The 18486-nt window shown below is 41.0% G+C and overlaps 1 protein-coding gene across 3 annotated transcripts in view; it reads right to left on the bottom strand.

The window, feature by feature from the left end:
- The window catches only part of LOC126088551 (WD repeat-containing protein 89), a 235217-nt gene that overhangs the window by 150667 nt on the left and 66064 nt on the right, over positions 1-18486 (bottom strand). For all 3 annotated transcript variants that reach the window (XM_049906731.1, XM_049906732.1, XM_049906730.1), the window contains one exon: positions 7381-7562. In XM_049906731.1, the coding sequence (XP_049762688.1) occupies positions 7381-7562 (182 nt within the window). The remainder of the gene's footprint in view (positions 1-7380; positions 7563-18486) is intronic.

The raw sequence follows: 18486 nt of genomic DNA, 5'->3' as shown, positions 1-18486 counted from the left end.
TCAACAACATCTGGTTCCTTCAAATTATACAAGTCCCATCTAATCTGTAATTCACAGGCAAAAGATTATGGCCACATTTCACATCTTCCCCTGAAAGTGTATTAAAGTTTAAAACCTGGTTTCAAATTCTGTCTTACCACCACATAATAAATTCGAAACCTTCTAATGTCCCCAGATCTTTCCCACAACATTTATTTATTTTTAACCAAGTGTTTGTGATGATGCTCTGTGCAAAATTCAACTATGTGGCTTCCTCACTGATTCCTTTTCCCCAGTCCAAGTTCTCCTACTATTTTTAATTCTCATCCTTCACCCATTACTGAATTTCATTCAGCCATAACAATTAAATTTTCATCTCCTTTATATCTTAATAATTTCCTTCAATGCCTTCATCTTATGTGAAGCTAGTTGGCATATAAAACTGTACTACTATGGTAGGTGTTCGTTATAATAATGCATTCAGTGTGCTATTCATAGCAGCTTATCCACATTCCTATTTTTGTACTCATTATTAGGCCTACTCCTGCATATGTGCTATACGATTTTGTATAGAGAATCCTGTACTCCACCTGCCCAGAAGTCCTGTTCTTCCTGCCACTAAGTTCACTAATTCCAACTATATCTAACTTCAATCTATTCATTTCTCTTCTTAAATTCTCTAACACATCTAACCCGATTAAAAGATCTCTCATTCCACACTCTTACCCATAGAATACCAGGTCGGTCTTTCCTGGTAATGACATCTTCCTGAGTAGTCTCTGTCCAGAGATTCGAATGGAGGATTATTTTACCTACACCGTATCTTACCCACGAGAATACTATTAACATTAAGACACAGTAGAGCTGCTTGCCCTTAGGAGAAAAAAATCATAGCTGTAGTTTCTCCTTACAAATGTTCGCGATATCAGCACAGCAAAGCCTTGCTGCATAATTTTGCAAGGTAAGATCAGTCAATCATCCACATTGTTGGCCCTGCAATTATTGAAAAGATTGCTGCCCCTCTTTAAGGCCCATGGGTTACTCTTGCTTTTCCACAGATTCTCCTCCATTGTATCTGCACCTACGGTACAGCTATCTGTGTCGTTGAGGTATGCAAACCATCCCACTTTGGCAAGGTTCTTGGTTCATGGGGGTATAGTATTAATACAAATAGATAATTTTGCATTACTCCTTGTAAGACATTTTTTCTACAATACAACATAATATAATATAACATGATCTGGATGAAAAGCACCAAAATAAGGATAAAAGTTTACAAAAAATTAGAGCTCCAAAGCTACTTACATTTGCTTGAACTGAACATGAACAGAAAAGTATTTTGCAAATTTCTATGTAAACACTTTATGGTGACTTATGGAGTGCAGAGGTAGACACAGTTTTCATTGCCACTCAACAGCAATCACCTCAGTCAGAATTTCCAAAGTAGAATCTCTATTGTAAGAATGCCGAGTCTTATGGCGATAACACTGACTAAATGTTCTTGGAACGAGGATGAAATTTTCATTCTGCAGTGGAGTGTGCACTGATATGAAACTTCATGGAAGATTAAAACTGTGTGCTGGACTGAGACTAGAACTCGGGACCTTTGGATTTCTTGGGCAATTGCTCTACCGATTGAGCTACCCAAGCACGAATCACGCCCTGCCCTCACAGCTTTACTTCCGAGATTTCTTTGTCTCCTCATTTGTAAGGTGGGAGATTACCGTATTTACTCGAATCTAAGCCGCACCTGAAAAATGAGACTCGAAATCAAGGAAAAAAAATTTTCCCGAATCTAAGCCGCACCTGAAATATGAGACTCGAAATTCAAGGGGAGAGTAAAGTTTTAGGCCGCACCTTCAAATCGAAACAAAGTTGGTCCATTGTAATATGAGACACAATTTAGGTCGAATGAATGACGATACAGCTACAGTAGTTTGGTTCGCGTAGTAAGCTAAGCAGTTAGGCTTTACCAGGTAGCCATAGCTATGCGTCAGGCGCTCCGTCCATAATTATACGGGTACCCTTCCTTTTTCACGTGCTTCGTCTGGTTTGGATCGATTGCTTATTTTTCTTTGATCTTATAAGTGCCGTTCTCTTTGTTATAGGTGTTTACGTCACTCTAAGCTGAAAATGCATTACTGTACTGTGTCATGCACTGTTTGTCGCATTCTGATAATCAGTGTTTACGGCCTGTCGCCGCTCGCGGCGTGGCTTGCTTTTCTGCGCACTACCGCCGCTTACAATTAAAAAAAGAAAAAGAGAGAAATCGTCTCATTAGCGAAACAATGGCAAGAGACTGCTATTTGTTGTTACTAACACTGCTGCTTTCTTTGACGACCAACAAGAACCAAATAATAGACTGCGTATGATAGAAGATGTTCTGAACGAGAGTTTAGCGAAAATTTTTCTGTTTGAAAATCTTTGCAGACGTCTCTTTAGTACATAACATTCTGCACAGAAATTAGTCATCTTAGATTTAAAAATCTAGTCAATTGACGTGCTTCATTTCTGACTATCACTATTAGGCATAAGAATAATACGAATATAAACATGAAATGATATGTATATTCTTCGGCGTTTGCTGTTGTCTCACTCTAGTTTCGTAGTTTATTAAGCGGACAGGATTTAAATGAGATAGCAGCAAACACGAAAGAATACATGGCAAAATGTTTATATACGTATTATTCTTATGGTGAAGAGAATACTGCATGTGATTCACAATTCATAAAAGTTCCTATTAGTAACCATCTCTTCTCATAAGTAGAAAAATTCAGAACGTAGAGTTGGCCATATTGACAAACATCCCAAACAGTCTTGCCAGTCGGATTTTCGTAGTACAGTACATTGAAATGTTGCTACATTCGAAGACTAACAATACGGAATTTGTATTTACTTCGTTGGATAATGTATGAAAATGCAGTGGTCGAAACTCGGGGCGGAGAAAAAATTTCGTCTTCCATCGTTTTTTTTTTTTTTTATTTATTTACTGACGCAGAGGTTTTGGCGCCAGTATTTATCTCTGTGCCTGAAAAGCATGCATGTGAATCGCTACATATATTCGACGGCAGAAGTTAGTTGTGGCGGCACCTACCAACATTTTTCAGAACTTCCGCTTACTTTGCACTCGATTCTAAGCCGCAGGCGGTTTTTCGGATTACAAAAACCAGAAAAAAAGTGCGGCTTAGATTCGAGTAAATACGGTAGGTACTGGCAGAAGTAAAGCTGTGAGGACAGGGCATGAGTCGTGCTTGGGTAGCTCAGTTGGTAGAGCACTTGCCTGCTAAAGGCAAAGGTCCCGAGTTTGAGTCTCAGTCTGGCACACAATTTTAATCTGCCAGGAAGTTTTTTTAATTGTTCTTGGCTTTTTAGGCTCTTCTAGTGGTTACAATGCCACAAGCTTTTGGCCAATCACTGCCTGGTCACTCTCAAGTGAATGAATGTTGATGGACTGCTGATATGTCCTTATAAACTCTTACTCTAACTGCTAGCTATGATGTCACTGGTGCATATCGTATCATCAAATATGGGCATATGTTAACTCCGCTCCAACCATGCGATGGCCAGGTTCCATGCTGTGCTGTGTTGCAGACCACTGTCTCTGTTGAGGGTGTTATCAGTGAGGATGATATTATAGTCAGTTTTGATGTAGTAGCACTGTTTACAAATGTGCTGATAAAAAACTCTTTGGACCTAGTGTTCTAGCTTTTTAAAACTGACAGGGCTGAGCTATTTAGGCACATGATGAAATCATCTTATTTTCTGCACAACAGCTGATTTTAGGATCAAACTGACAACATTGTGATGGGAAGCTCGTTAGGTCCAGTTGTTGCAAACCTCTTCATGGAGAATTTCCAGGATATTGCCTTAGACACAGCCCCTTAAAGCCTAGTTGTTTCTTGCAATATACTGATCGCACATTCATCATTTGACCCCACAAATGTGAAAAACTTGGCACATTCTTGGAGCATCTCAACAGCATTAACATAACATCTAATTTACTAGAGAAGTTGGAAAAGACTATGCATTGCCGTTCCTTGACACCGGATAATCAGTGTGCACTGTAGAACAATGGAGGAAGTAGCATGAGAGAGTTTGTCATCTTTACTATCCCAAAAAGTTCACTTTAGCTCAGCACAGTCTGGAGAATGGTCACCAGATCAGATTTGATGAAACTTCTGCTGCTACTCATACAAATGCTCAAAGGAATTGTGTAACTTAAGAAGCCATCAAAATAAAAATCATCAATAATATCCTTAATGGAAATGATGGTCTGCAGCTCTGTGTGATGTGGGATCCAACAATTGTCCAGTAGCGTCACAGCTGGCAGCTACAGCATATAAGGGCATACCAGCAGTCAATCACTTGACAATGGCAGTGAGCACTTGGTCTTAAGCTCATGGAACATAAATCACTTGATGCAGCTCGAAACCAGAGAGCATTTTACTTGGCTTCTACATGTCAGGAATACTATAGAATCCACAAACACAGCAATCATCTACAGGGAAATATGTTTTATATGCCACAACTTGCTGACCACGAGCAAAAAATGGATTAATGACAAAAACAATCCTAGATAATGGAAGGAGTAAAAGTAACAACGCTCTGTACAGCCAAATTGTTGAATGGTCAATAGGCACATAAACAAATCAGAAAACACTGCTTAGATTTCAGATGGAGTCCTTCTTTCTGTCTTGTTTAACTACCTATTGATGACTCATTGTCTCAACTATAAGGTGAGAAGTTACATCTACTGCTTCCATTATTTTTATTCTGCTCAGAACTTTCTATTATCATAATCTTAAATGCTATCAAACATTCTTCAGCATCATCCGCGAAAAGGCGCATGGAACTTCCGACACTATCTACTAGGTCATTTATATATATTGTGAAAAGCAATGGTCCCATAACACTCCCCTGTGGCACGCCAGAGGTTACCTTAGCGTCTGTAGACGTCTCTCCATTGATAACAACATGCTGTGTTCTGTTTGCTAAAAACTCTTCAATCCAGCCACACAGCTGGTCTGATATTCCATAGGCTCTTACTTTGTTTATCAGGCGACAGTACGGAACTGTATCGAACGCCTTCCGGAAGCCAAGGAAAATAGCATCTACCTGGGAGCCTGTATATAATATTTTCTGGGTCTCATGAACAAATAAAGCAAGTTGGGTCTCATACGATCGCTGTTTCTGGAATCCATGTTGATTCCTACAGAGTAGATTCTGGGTTTCAAAAACGACATGATACGCGAGCAAAAAACATGTTCTAAAATTCTACAACAGATCGATGTCAGAGATATAGGTCTATAGTTTTCCGCATCTGCTCGACGACCCTTCTTGAAGACTGGGATTACCTGCGCTCTTTCCCAATCATTTGGAACCTTCCGTTCCTCTAGAGACTTGCGGTACACGGCTCATAGAAGGGGGGCAAGTTCTTTCGCGTACTCTGTGTAGAATCGAATTGGTATCCCGTCAGGTCCAGTGGACTTTCCTCTGTTGAGTGATTCCAGTTGCTTTTCTATTCCTTTGACACTTATTTCGATGTCAGCCATTTTTTCATTTGTGCGAGGATTTAGAGAAGGAACTGCAGTGCAGTCTTCCTCTGTGAAACAGCTCTGGAAAAGGTGTTTAGTATTTCATCTTTACGCGTGTCATCCTCTGTTTCAATGCCTTCATCATCCCGAAATGTCTGGATATGCTGTTTCGAGCCACCTACTGATTTAACGTAAGACCAGAACTTCCTAGGATTTTCTGTCAAGTCGGAACATAGAATTTTACTTTCGAACTCACTGAACCTTCATGCATAGCCCTCCTTACGCTAACTTTGACATTGTTTAGCTTCTGTTTGACTGAGAGGTTTTGGTTGCGTTTAAACTTGGAGTGAAGCTCTCTTTGCTTTCGCAGTAGTTTCCCAACTTTGTTGTTGAACCACGGTAGGTTTTTCCCATCCCTCACAGTTTTACTCGGCACGTACCTGTCTAAAACGCATTTTACGATTGCCTTGAACTTTTTCCATAAACAGTCAACATTGTCAGTGTCGGAACAGAAATTTTCATTTTGATCTGTTAGGTAGTCTGAAATCTGCCTTCTATTACTCTTGCTAAACAGATAAACCTTCCTCCCTTTTTTTATATTCCTATTAACTTCCATATTCAGGCATGCTGCAACGGCCTGTTCTGCACATACAGAGTCGAAAAGTTCGGGTCTGTTTGTTATCAGTAGGTCCAAGATGTTATCTCCATGAGTCGGTTCTCTGTTTAATTGCTCGAGGTAGTTTTCGGATAGTGCACTCAGTATAATGTCACTCGATGCTCTGTCCCTACCACCTGTCCTAAACATCTGAGTGTCCCAGTCTATATCTGGTAAACTGAAATCTCCACCTAAGACTATAACATGCTGAGAAAATTTATGTGAAATGTATTCCAAATTTTCTCTCAGTTGTTCTGCCACTAATGCTGCTGAGTCGGGAGGTCGGTAAAAGGAGCCAACTATTAACCTAGCTTGGTTGTTGAGTGTAACTTCCACCCATAATAATTCACAGGAACTATCCACTTCTACTTCACTACAGGATAAACTACTACTAACAGCGACGAACACGCCACCACCGGTTGCATGCAATCTATCCTTTCTAAACACCGTCTGTGCCTTTGTAAAAATTTTGGCAGAATTTATCTCTGGCTTCAGCCAGCTTTCTGTACCTATAACGATTTCAGCTTCGGTGCTTTCTATCAGCACTTGAAGTTCCGGTACTTTACCAATGCAGCTTCAACAGTTTACAATTACATTACAACAATAAGACATAAGGATCAGGTATATGTTACAAATGCTACATGCCAACAAGACAAATACAAGCTGATTACACTTTTCCTACAGCCCTGGGCAAAAACAAGGCTATTAAGAGCTGTGCAACATAAATATTCCCTCATTTTAGTACACTGAGCTGCAATGATGAATGTCAAGTCCCTGTTGCCTTTGCTGATTAATGTGTGTGTGTTTTGATTAAGTGAGCCAAAAAAATATCCCTCATTTGCCTCTCCCCTTAATCTTATGGTCCCATTCTATTTACTATTGCTCCTCATTTACTTCAGCAATTAAATGAATGAAAGTGTAACAAAAACTGCATGTAATTAGAATCTGTTTCACATATCTATGTATATTGTATGTCAAAAACCAATTTTGTGGAGTTCCTGTTATTTTAGTACAAAGTAATGATACCAATGGTGAAGCAAAAATTCTTTCATTAATAAGTTAATTGTGTAATTTCATTTCTAAGTCACTTCAAAAGAAAGACTGAGAGTTTAGAGGTACATATCTCAGTCAGCTCAACATTTAAGATACAAAGTAAAACTGCAACAGATTAAAACTATTGCTAGCATATGCAATTATTAATGTCCATTTTACCTGAGTTATATCATCTGTATGTGACTCCCAGTAACCACCAAGTAATTTAGATGTACGAATATCCCAGAACAGCACAAACGCATCTCCATCAAACAACTCTGTTCCTGCACTTCCAAAATTCTCATCAGATGAGAAATCAAAGCTTGATATTGGTTTTAACATTGATGGACCTTCTGAATCATCTGTAGCAAATAAAAAGCTACAGTCAATTTTTATTGTTCCTTACTTAAGACTACAGTACCTACAGGATAATAAAGAAATTGTTGAAAATACTTAGTTCTGCAAGCTGCTCTGCCTTTGACATTGTTTTAAACTGACCTGTGTCCACTGCACAGAGTTTGAGATAGGTATGACATGCACTGAACTGGTGGAGCACATGAATGGGATACCCGGTGGCCAGTTGCCAAACACACTCTACAGCATGACATAATGGACCTGAGTGCTTGCTACACCACCCAGGGCACTTGGATCCTCCCAACTGAGATTAGTCTCCATGAATTCCAGAGACAAGTATCTGCCCTCAAACAAATCCTATTATACATTATGACTGTTTTCTTCTGTCCTAATTCTCCAACGCACTGTTCTTTTCTGTCCCCTCTAATCTATCTTTCTTCTCTTCTAGGCGTTAACATCTCGGGACTAGGGGGAGGAAGGCGGGAGGGGGGGGGGGGGGTTGATGCATATTACGAGGTGTATTCAAGCTCTAAGGCCTCTGATTTTTTTTCTAATTAACTACTCACCCGAAATCGATGAAACTGGTGTTACTTCTCGACGTAATCGCCCTGCAGACGTACACATATTTCACAACGCTGACGCCATGATTCCATGGCAGCGGCGAAGGTTTCTTTAGGAGTCTGTTTTGACCACTGGAAAATCGCTGAGGCAATACCAGCACGGCTGGTGAATGTGCGGCCACGGAGAGTGTCTTTCATTGTTGGAAAAAGCCAAAAGTCACTAGGAGCCAGGTCAGGTGAGTAGGGAGCACGAGGAATCACATCAAAGTTGTTATCACGAAGAAACTGTTGCGTAACGTTAGCTCGATGTGCGGGTGCGTTGTCTTGGTGAAACAGCACACGCGCAGCCCTTTCCGGACGTTTTTGTTGCAGTGCAGGAAGGAATTTGTTCTTCAAAACATTTTCGTAGGATGCACCTGTTACCGTAGTGCCCTTTGGAATGCAATGGGTAAGGATTACGCCCTCGCTGTCCCAGAACATGGACACCATCATTTTTTCAGCACTGGCGGTTACCCAAAATTTTTTTGGTGGCGGTGAATCTGTGTGCTTCCATTGAGCTGACTGGCTCTTTGTTTTTGGATTGAAAAATGGCATCCACGTCTCATCCATTGTCACAACCGACGAAAAGAAACTCCCATTCATGCTGTCGTTGCGCGTCAACATTGCTTGGCAACATGCCACACGGGCAGCCATGTGGTCGTCCGTCAGCATTCGTGGCACCCACCTGGATGACACTTTTCGCATTTTCAGGTCGCCATGCAGGATTGTGTGCACAGAACCCACAGAAATGCCAACTCTGGAGGCAATCTGTTCAACAGTCATTCGGCGATCCCCCAAAACAATTCTCTTCACTTTCTCGATCATGTCGTCAGACCGGCTTGTGCGAGCCCGAGGTTGTTTCGGTTTGTTGTCACACGATGTTCTGCCTTCATTAAACTGTCGCACCCAAGAACGCACTTTCGACACATCGATAACTCCATCACCACATGTCTCCTTCAACTGTCAATGAATTTCAATTGGTTTCACATCACGCAAAATCAGAAAACGAATGATTGCACGCTGTTCAAGTAAGGAAAACGTCGCCATTTTAAGTATTTAAAACAGTTCTCATTCTCGCCGCTGGCAGTAAAATTCCATCTGCCGTACGGTGCTGCCATCTCTGGGACGTATTGATAATGGACGCGGCCTCATTTTAAAGCAATGTGCATGTTTCTATCTCTTTCGAGTCCGGAGAAAAAAAATCGGAGGCCTTAGAACTTGAATGCACCTTGTAGTATACATGGGTATGATGAGTAAGTGTGTGTATATGTCGTCTTTGTAAATTTTCTCTCAGTTCCTTCATAGAAGTCTGAAGAGCAACAAGCTCTAAAACTTGGTATAATCATTTCAGAATTTATTTTTTCGAAAATATGACGTGTGCCCAAGTGATTAACATAAGCATTAAGCAGTATATATAAAATGACAGCATATCTCTCAATTCGTAACCTGCAATTAAATTTTATATTTTTGCCAGTCTTGTGCAGAAAATTTGCTAACCTGGTAATTTTTTCTGTTTTCATATTCCTCTACCAAGTTAGAAATATGTATCCCAGATGTCATTCCACTGCTTGATACTTTCTGCTTGTTGGTGATCCTTTTTTACCTTATACATTCCATTAGTGACTGACTTGTTTGCTATGTTCTCCCCAGAAACCACAGCAATTTGGAGCACAGATTCTTATTCCATGTCAACTAGTCTACAATGAGCCTCTCTCAACTGCTATTACTAGTACAGAAAATACCTGTATTATGAACTGCACTTATACACTGATTCTGGATGAAGCCTGCATGAATGTACTGCATTTTTATGACTTATTTTCCTATTTTACCCGTGTCCTATTTCTCTGTTGTTTTACCATAATCTAAATAATATTAGTGATAATAACAATAAAATTATATGTTGTTTTGTATGTTATGACTACAAAATAAATAACACCATGGGTAACTGGTGATGAAGTAATTTGAACTCAATGTGGGCTCTGGATGCATCTCAGCAAAAATCTTAGAACAGTAACAACAAAATCATCAACAGCAACTTGTGCTTCCACAGCAACAACAGTTCAGCAGGCAAAGCACAAGGAACAGCAGCTAAACAACTCTACAAATATTATCAACAGCAATCTGAGTATCAGCATCATCTGCAGCAACAGAAATCCATGTCAACTCCCAACCCCATCAGTTCATCTTTTAGTTCTTGCCCCCACGGGTTTACATTCTACGATAAACCAGAGGAACACTCGGTCTCACATACAGTTGTTTCAACAGCATTTACACCCATTCTAAGTATCAGATCTACAACTCCAAAAGTCTTTCTTCTTGTCGTGGTCTAATTCTTAAAAGTCTTACCGCAGGCAAAAACTAGCTCTCTTATTGGGACAGCAGATTTGTTGACTGATGATACATACCATTCATTCAGCAACAATTTCCACAGTCATATGCATATCATCCTGTTCTAGCCAATATTTCAACAACTTTGCAATGGACAAGAGCAATCATATCACTGGTGGGTTTCAAACTTTGCAACTTCAGCATGAATGTAAATTCATAAGCAAAATGTGTCAAACACCTTATGTAACAATATTATGAAAAGGACACACACACACACACACACACACACATCCAGACTACAAGACGGTTAAGTGCTGCTGCAGGAGCATGTAGGGACGAGGTGGAGAGAGGGTAGGGAAGCTAGATGTAAACAGGAGCTTAAATGGTGGACAGGGAAGAGTGGAAAAGGGGAGAAGTCAAAACAGATGGGAGGATATATGGGACAGGTCTTGCATCTAGGTCTATCACAGGGATACGAGCCATGAGGCAAGGGGTTGGGAGCAGGAGTTGCTTAAGGATGGACGAGGATATTGTGTAGAAACAATCCTGCTGGCAGAACATCCGCAACTGAGTATTATAGCAGAGGTCGAGAATACCACTTCAATTGTAAATTACTTTATTTTCACACGACGAATTTCAGACTGTTATATGCCCGTCCTCAGGTGTCGTAGCTGTGCTGTGGTCCCCAAGCACCGTGTGTACCAGGTGCGGTGTGCTGCCTACGAATGCAGAACAGGGACTTTGGGAAGCATGTAGAAGGTAAGAGTGCAGGGAGTGCTTGGGGTGAGGAGAAAGATGGACTCCTGGGAGAGGTTCTGGGATGAGCCTAAGGATCCTGCTGGATTTCTGGAATGGGATCACTGTGGCAGTGTTTATAAGTGGATGAAACTGACAGCTGGCAGACACCTTTTGGCAAGTAATCATTGCAACTCAAGACAACAGTGGTGGAGCCTTTGTCAACAGGTAGGATTATAAGGCCAGTATCAGTTTTTAGGTGGTGGACTGCATTTCGTTCTGCAGATGTAGGATTAGTTTGTACGATGAGGGATTTAGGGCACAACGGTGAGGCAGGGTTCGAGGTTAATAAATCCTGGAAAGTTAAAAGGGGGTGATTTGAAAAGTGTTTTGTGTTACAGCTTAAGCATTCACATACAGACTGTTGGATATAGAGGGATTATTGCAGCAAGCGAGCCCACATAACTGTCATATCACTTTCTTCTAGGTGTCCCCCACAGACCCAATAAATTCAAAATACGGACATTATTATATCGGGTTGTGCTTTAAAATATTTTATTTCCACTACTAGTTTGAGACACTGTCCATTCTCAACTGCATTTAAAAAATCACAACACATACCTAGATAAAAGAAGAAAGCAAAAACATGACAGTCATGTAACTACATTAGATGAAGCATTACAAAAACATAGCAGATGCCCATAGTAACAAATGTGAACATGTCATTGTCAGTTTGTTAAAAATCACGTGCCACGGGTATCCGTGCACAGCAAACTCGTCAATGGTCTTCTTATAAGGTATAATGTGCATGACATGAAAGTCTTTCAAGAACAACAACATTACTTTTTATTAAAATGTCGGATCTAGCCAAAAGCACCGAGGAAACATACCTTGCCATATTTACTACAAATCACACTATATACTCTTGTTCACATAACTGTCACATGTTCATGACTGTGTGGGAACATTTTAACTGTCAGTCAGAGAACAAAAATACTAGATCTTACTGCACTATTGATATGATTTAAGAGTACATCTCTGTCTTATACTAAAAGTTACATAAGAAACATGGATACTTCTATACAAAAATCAATGTCACATATAAACACTGGTGTGGTAAGTTAAGACATATTTCACTGACAGAACATAAATATTTATACCAGATATTTTTGGTACAATATTGGTATGCGACATAAATACCACTTAGTATATAACATTGAAGAATGTGTGGAAGGTACACTAAAATCTTTATTGTAAAACAAAGCATTCACAACTACAGCACATCACAATATGGAGAACAAACTTCAGAAACCAAGTGCCAGCAAAACAAACTTATTGAGATTCACAGATAACCAATGCCTGCACAGAAAATAATTGAGGTAAAACAGTAACAGCAGATCAAAGATAAAAAGAATAGCATTAAGAGGTCAAAATGTATGCAATTCTGTACATGATACACATTTTTGTACTATACAATATGTGTACATGCGTTCGTGTGTGTAATTATTCGAAATTGCTGATAGCACAACACAAATCATCTCCTATGATGTAACTGTTATTTGAAAAACTGTCAAACAATTAAAAGATATTCCTTGCACTAGCACAAACTTATACATAATACAAGATACCAACCATTTGGAAAAACATTCAAACACAAAAATGAGACTTTATTTTGTGCAGTGTAATCAAAATGATACTGGCTCCTAGAGCTGACCAGATGTTTCTAATAAAGGAGCTCTTAAACTGTAGAATATAGCAGCTTTACAGTAAGGCAACAAAATTAGCTTCACTTAGGAAAATAAGGCAATAAAGGAGTGCTGATAATGAAATTTACAAAGGGAGGAATCTTCATGGAGAATTTCATAATTTGTATCATAAGCTACAAAGATTACCAGAGAAATTATTCGAATAAAGGAGGATGAACACAGACACTTTTGACTATTTCAAATTAATTCAGGTGTATATAACAATAGTAAATAACTTTATGCATAAGCAAAACTTCAGCATATTAGATAATTACGTCGGTAAAAAGTGCAGTCATTAGGTTTATTATTTTGCAATTGGTTATTGATGGAAAGCGTGGATTGACACAGGAGAATGTTGTTTTGCTATTGGCTGTTGAATAAACTAACCAATGGTAAAGCAATGCCATGAAACAGTTCAGACGTGTGTAGTAGTAGTTCCGATGGAATCGATAAGTTGCCCACTCTAGCATACATCAAAAGTGTGGTAAAGTGACGGCATAATTATTCCGATTGGCGTGTAGAAATTTCGGAATTTTCAAATTAATTTTGTGACAAGAAAAAACATACATTAGGCGTGGCTTACTGAGCAGGTCGGTGGCTAAAAACTGTGACTGCATTTGGTACCGACAGACTTAATATTTGGCGAGCATTATCAATTTTTGTAGCTACTACGTTTTCAGGATATGCAACACCATAAACTTGTTAACTTGAGTGAAAGGGATTGTGAGTGACTGTGTTAATACTAGCACGGGCTTGGCAGTGATACTTGTTCACCTAAGTTTCAGAGTATATTAATTGAGGACAAAATTTCCAACTTTTCATTTTGTGTGAAAACTTTCTCCCAAAACATAGATTAGTGACTTTAATTGCAGCCTGGTTCACGTCGAAGTACAGTAGGTTTCACTCAGCTTCCCTACTGATGATATGCTGAGACAATGTTCACAGGTAGGTGCGGGTTCGTCGTAAAAGGGAGGGAAAGAACCGCGCCGCCACAACCTGTAGTCATGTTTTGTAGCTTGAAGCTGTTGCACGCTGCAGTCACTTCAGTCACTAATTTAAGATGTAGCCTTAAGCTCAAGTGTACAGCTGCATAAAAATTCTGTTGAGTTTGATACTTCTGTTCACTCTCAAAGAACCACTTATGCAAGGAGTGGAAAGAATTACTGAACCCATTTTCAAACAGTGGAAACTCCAAAATGGAATAACAACAATCCAGGATGGAATAATTGTCACTAGAGACTGGGACGGACGGACAGACGGACGGACGGACGGATGGACGGACACACACACACACACACACACACACACACACACACACACACACACACACACACACAAAGCAGTCATAACAAACCCAAGAAAAGAGTTTGTTGTGATTTTAAAATTATGATGAATGTACAAATAATGATGCACACCTACTAAATTCCATGGCAAGATTCAATTTTAGAAAAATTTGAGTGACATTATTTTTCTGAAGTCAGTCTCTATTTGCTCAGAATTAAAAACATAAGAAGCAAGGATCTTGCTACAGTGTGTGTCTCATTGCAGTAGGACAGGTGCAACTACAACCAAGGGGTGATTGTGTCTCCTAAAGAAGGCCAGCAGCCTTCCAGTAGTTTCAAAGGCGACAGTCAGGATGACAGACTGATCCAGCCTTATTAAGTTAATACTATGATATGGTTGAAAATAAGATGAAACCATAGCCTTTATATTCTTTGCTTACACATTGCTTTACTGAATAGTTTAATTACGATGGCACTCTCATAAAGGTAAACTATTCCAGGGATAAACAGTCTCCCTATTTAAGATCCCTGAGAAGAGCCCACAGAGGATGATGTTTTTATCAGAAAAAAAGAAATCTGGAGTTCTGTGTGTCCAAGTGTGGAAGACTAAATCCCGTAAGCACATAGAACTTGAAAAGAGACGTGAATAGGTCGAAGAAGATACAGCACAAACTAGTGAACGATGCTCGCAGCAAGATTTCTGCTCAATGACTACAGAGTTTCAGTAGAAAATCAAATAAGTGTAAGGCAAGAGGAGGTCTAATAATTAACACGGAAGTACAAATGCAGATAAACTACTAAGAATAGCATAGTGAAAAGATCACTATGGCAAAGACAGAATGACAGTCATTATGAGCTACAGTATTACAAGCAAAGAGTACAATTTAATTGTTGTTAATACTTGGTATAAGAATAATGACAGAAGGCTCTAAATATAGAAGAGACCTAGAGATAATGAAATGGTTCAGGTAGATTATATAAAAGCAAGGTACAGATTTCAAAACTAGATTTTAAGGTGCAAAACATTTCCACGGGGAGATGAGGACTATGACTGTAATTTATTCATTACAAAACAATGATTAAATTTGTAAAGTACAGCCTGCTTCAGAAAAGAAAGAGAAACAAATACACAAAAATAGCCCCTCACCCCCCTACACACACACACACACACACACACACACACACACACACACACATATATATATATATATATATATATATATATATATATACACTCCTGGAAATGGAAAAAAGAACACATTGACACCGGTGTGTCAGACCCACCATACTTGCTCCGGACACTGCGAGAGGGCTGTACAAGCAATGATCACACGCACGGCACAGCGGACACACCAGGAACCGCGGTGTTGGCCGTCGAATGGCGCTAGCTGCGCAGCATTTGTGCACCGCCGCCGTCAGTGTCAGCCAGGCATACGGAGCTCCACCGCAGTCTTTAACACTGGTAGCATGCCGCGACAGCGTGGACGTGAACTGTATGTGCAGTTGACGGACTTTGAGCGAGGGCGTATAGTGGGCATGCGGGAGGCCAGGTGGACGTACCGCCGAATTGCTCAACACGTGGGGCCTGAGGTCTCCACAGTACATCGATGTTGTCGCCAGTGGTCGGCGGAAGGTGCATGTGCCCGTCGACCTGGGACCGGACCGCAGCGACGCACGGATGCACGCCAAGACCGTAGGATCCTACGCAGTGCCGTAGGGGACCGCACCGCCACTTCCCAGCAAATTAGGGACACTGTTGCTCCTGGGGTATCGGTGAGGACCATTCGCAACCGTCTCCATGAAGCTGGGCTACGGTCCCGCACACCGTTAGGCCGTCTTCCGCTCACGCCCCAACATCGTGCAGCCCACCTCCAGTGGTGTCGCGACAGGCGTGAATGGAGGGACGAATGGAGACGTGTCGTCTTCAGCGATGAGAGTCGCTTCTGCCTTGGTGCCAATGATGGTCGTATGCGTGTTTGGCGCCGTGCAGGTGAGCGCCACAATCAGGACTGCATACGACCGAGGCACACAGGGCCAACACCCGGCAGCATGGTGTGGGGAGCGATCTCCTACACTGGCCGTACACCACTGGTGATCGTCGAGGGGACACTGAATAGTGCACGGTACATCCAAACCGTCATCGAACCCATCGTTCTACCATTCCTAGACCGGCAAGGGAACTTGCTGTTCCAACAGGACAATGCAAGTCCGCATGTATCCCGTGCCACCCAACGTGCTCTAGATGGTGTAAGTCAACTACCCTGGCCAGCAAGATCTCCGGATCTGTCCCCCATTGAGCATGTTTGGGACTGGATGAAGCGTCGTCTCACGCGGTCTGCACGTCCAGCACGAACGCTGGTCCAACTGAGGCGCCAGGTGGAAATGGCATGGCAAGCCGTTCCACAGGACTACATCCAGCATCTCTACGATCGTCTCCATGGGAGAATAGCAGCCTGCATTGCTGCGAAAGGTGGATATACACTGTACTAGTGCCGACATTGTGCATGCTCTGTTGCCTGTGTCTATGTGCCTGTGGTTCTGTCAGTGTGATCATGTGATGTATCTGACCCCAGGAATGTGTCAATAAAGTTTCCCCTTCCTGGGACAATGAATTCACGGTGTTCTTATTTCAATTTCCAGGAGTGTGTGTGTATATACATATATTCACACAAGCAGCCACACCTCATGTACCCATGACTGCTATTTCCAAGCACTGTAGCTGGACTACAACTGTTGTGTTGAAAGAAAGCAACAATCGGGACTGGAGCAGGGAAGGAGGAGAGCTATCAGAGTATGGGTGGTGGGAGAGAAACTGCCATCTGGCAAAGCATGCAGGGACTAAGAGGTTGCAGGACAAGGCTGCCAGGCCAGTGTCAGGAACCTGTGGGGATGGGAGGGCATCCTACTCGTGATCTTTCCCATCCCTCCTAAAGTGGTGTTCCATCATCTACCCAAATTCCACAACATCCTAGTCCATCCCTGTCACTGCACATTTTTTAATATTGTAATGGCTACCAACCAACTGGGCCCAAAATGAATGGCCACCGCCAAACTGTGGCTGAGAGCAAAGTGGAGCACCGTGTGGCACAGCATACAGCTGAACACAACATGATCGATTTTAATGGCTGCTTCCAGACCTGGACCATGTGGATCCTTCCCTCCACCATCAACTTTTCTGAACAGCACAAATGCCAGTTACCCTTACACCAGATTCTCATGCTCTGTCAGACAGCACTCTTCTCTCCTCACACCCATACTCTGTTATCCCTCCCCCTTCCTTGCCCCACTGCCAATTGCTGCTTCAGTTCAAGGCAATAGCTGTAGTCCACTTAGAGTGGCTGAAGGTAGCCCTCATGTGTGCGTGTGGTGTGCCTGCTTGTGTGAATAAGTGTGTGTTTTATTTCTTTTCTGAAGAAGGCTTTGGCCAAAAGCTTAGTGTGTAACACTTTTTTCATTCTCTCTCTCTCTCTCTCTCTCTCTCTCTCTCTTTAACTCAACGTATCATCTTTACATTGAGTAGAAATCTATCCTTTTCATAATTTTTGATATTCTAGCCTGGACTTAATACTGTTTGATTAATTTTAAAAAACCACAGAAAGATGGCAAAATAAGGAGACCATACTTGGATATGTAGAAACAATCACACATTTACAAGAGTGTCCAAGGGAGCATTAGACAATGACTGATATAGGACAAAGGAAAATAAATTACAACAAAAGACAAATGGGTGTTCTGAGACATGGAATAGCAAAGGCCACTGAGAAACAGCTAGGCAAAAGGAAAAGGGCCAGTATAAATCCTTAGATAACACATACTATATTTAAATTACCTGATAAAAAAAATGAGAAAATAAATAAAAGCAGCTAATGAAGCAGACACAACAAATACAAAATGTCTATAAAAAAAGAGGATACTGACAAAAGGTCAAAATGGGAAGGTAATTATTTCAAGATTTTAAACATGGCTGCAACAGCAACTGTTGAAATTCTTCACGATAAAGGATGACAGCCAAAAATGTTTATCCTGCAACTGTTTTTGGCTGTCATCCTTTATCGTGAAGGTAATTATTGCTAGGGGAGAAATGCAAAGATGCAGAAGCATGCATAACTGTAGCAGAAGTAGATGCTACATATAGGAAAATATAAGAAATCTTTACAGGAAAGGCAAGCAGCTGCATGGTCATCAAGAGCTCTGACTAGAAGTCAGCACAAGGCAAAGAAAGGAAGACTTAAAGGTGAAAGG

The sequence above is a fragment of the Schistocerca cancellata genome, chromosome 6 (genome assembly GCF_023864275.1).
Source record: "Schistocerca cancellata isolate TAMUIC-IGC-003103 chromosome 6, iqSchCanc2.1, whole genome shotgun sequence".
Lineage (NCBI taxonomy): Eukaryota > Metazoa > Arthropoda > Insecta > Orthoptera > Acrididae > Schistocerca > Schistocerca cancellata.
Note: the sequence above shows the minus strand (reverse complement) of the source record. Positions and strands in the feature narration are given on the sequence as shown.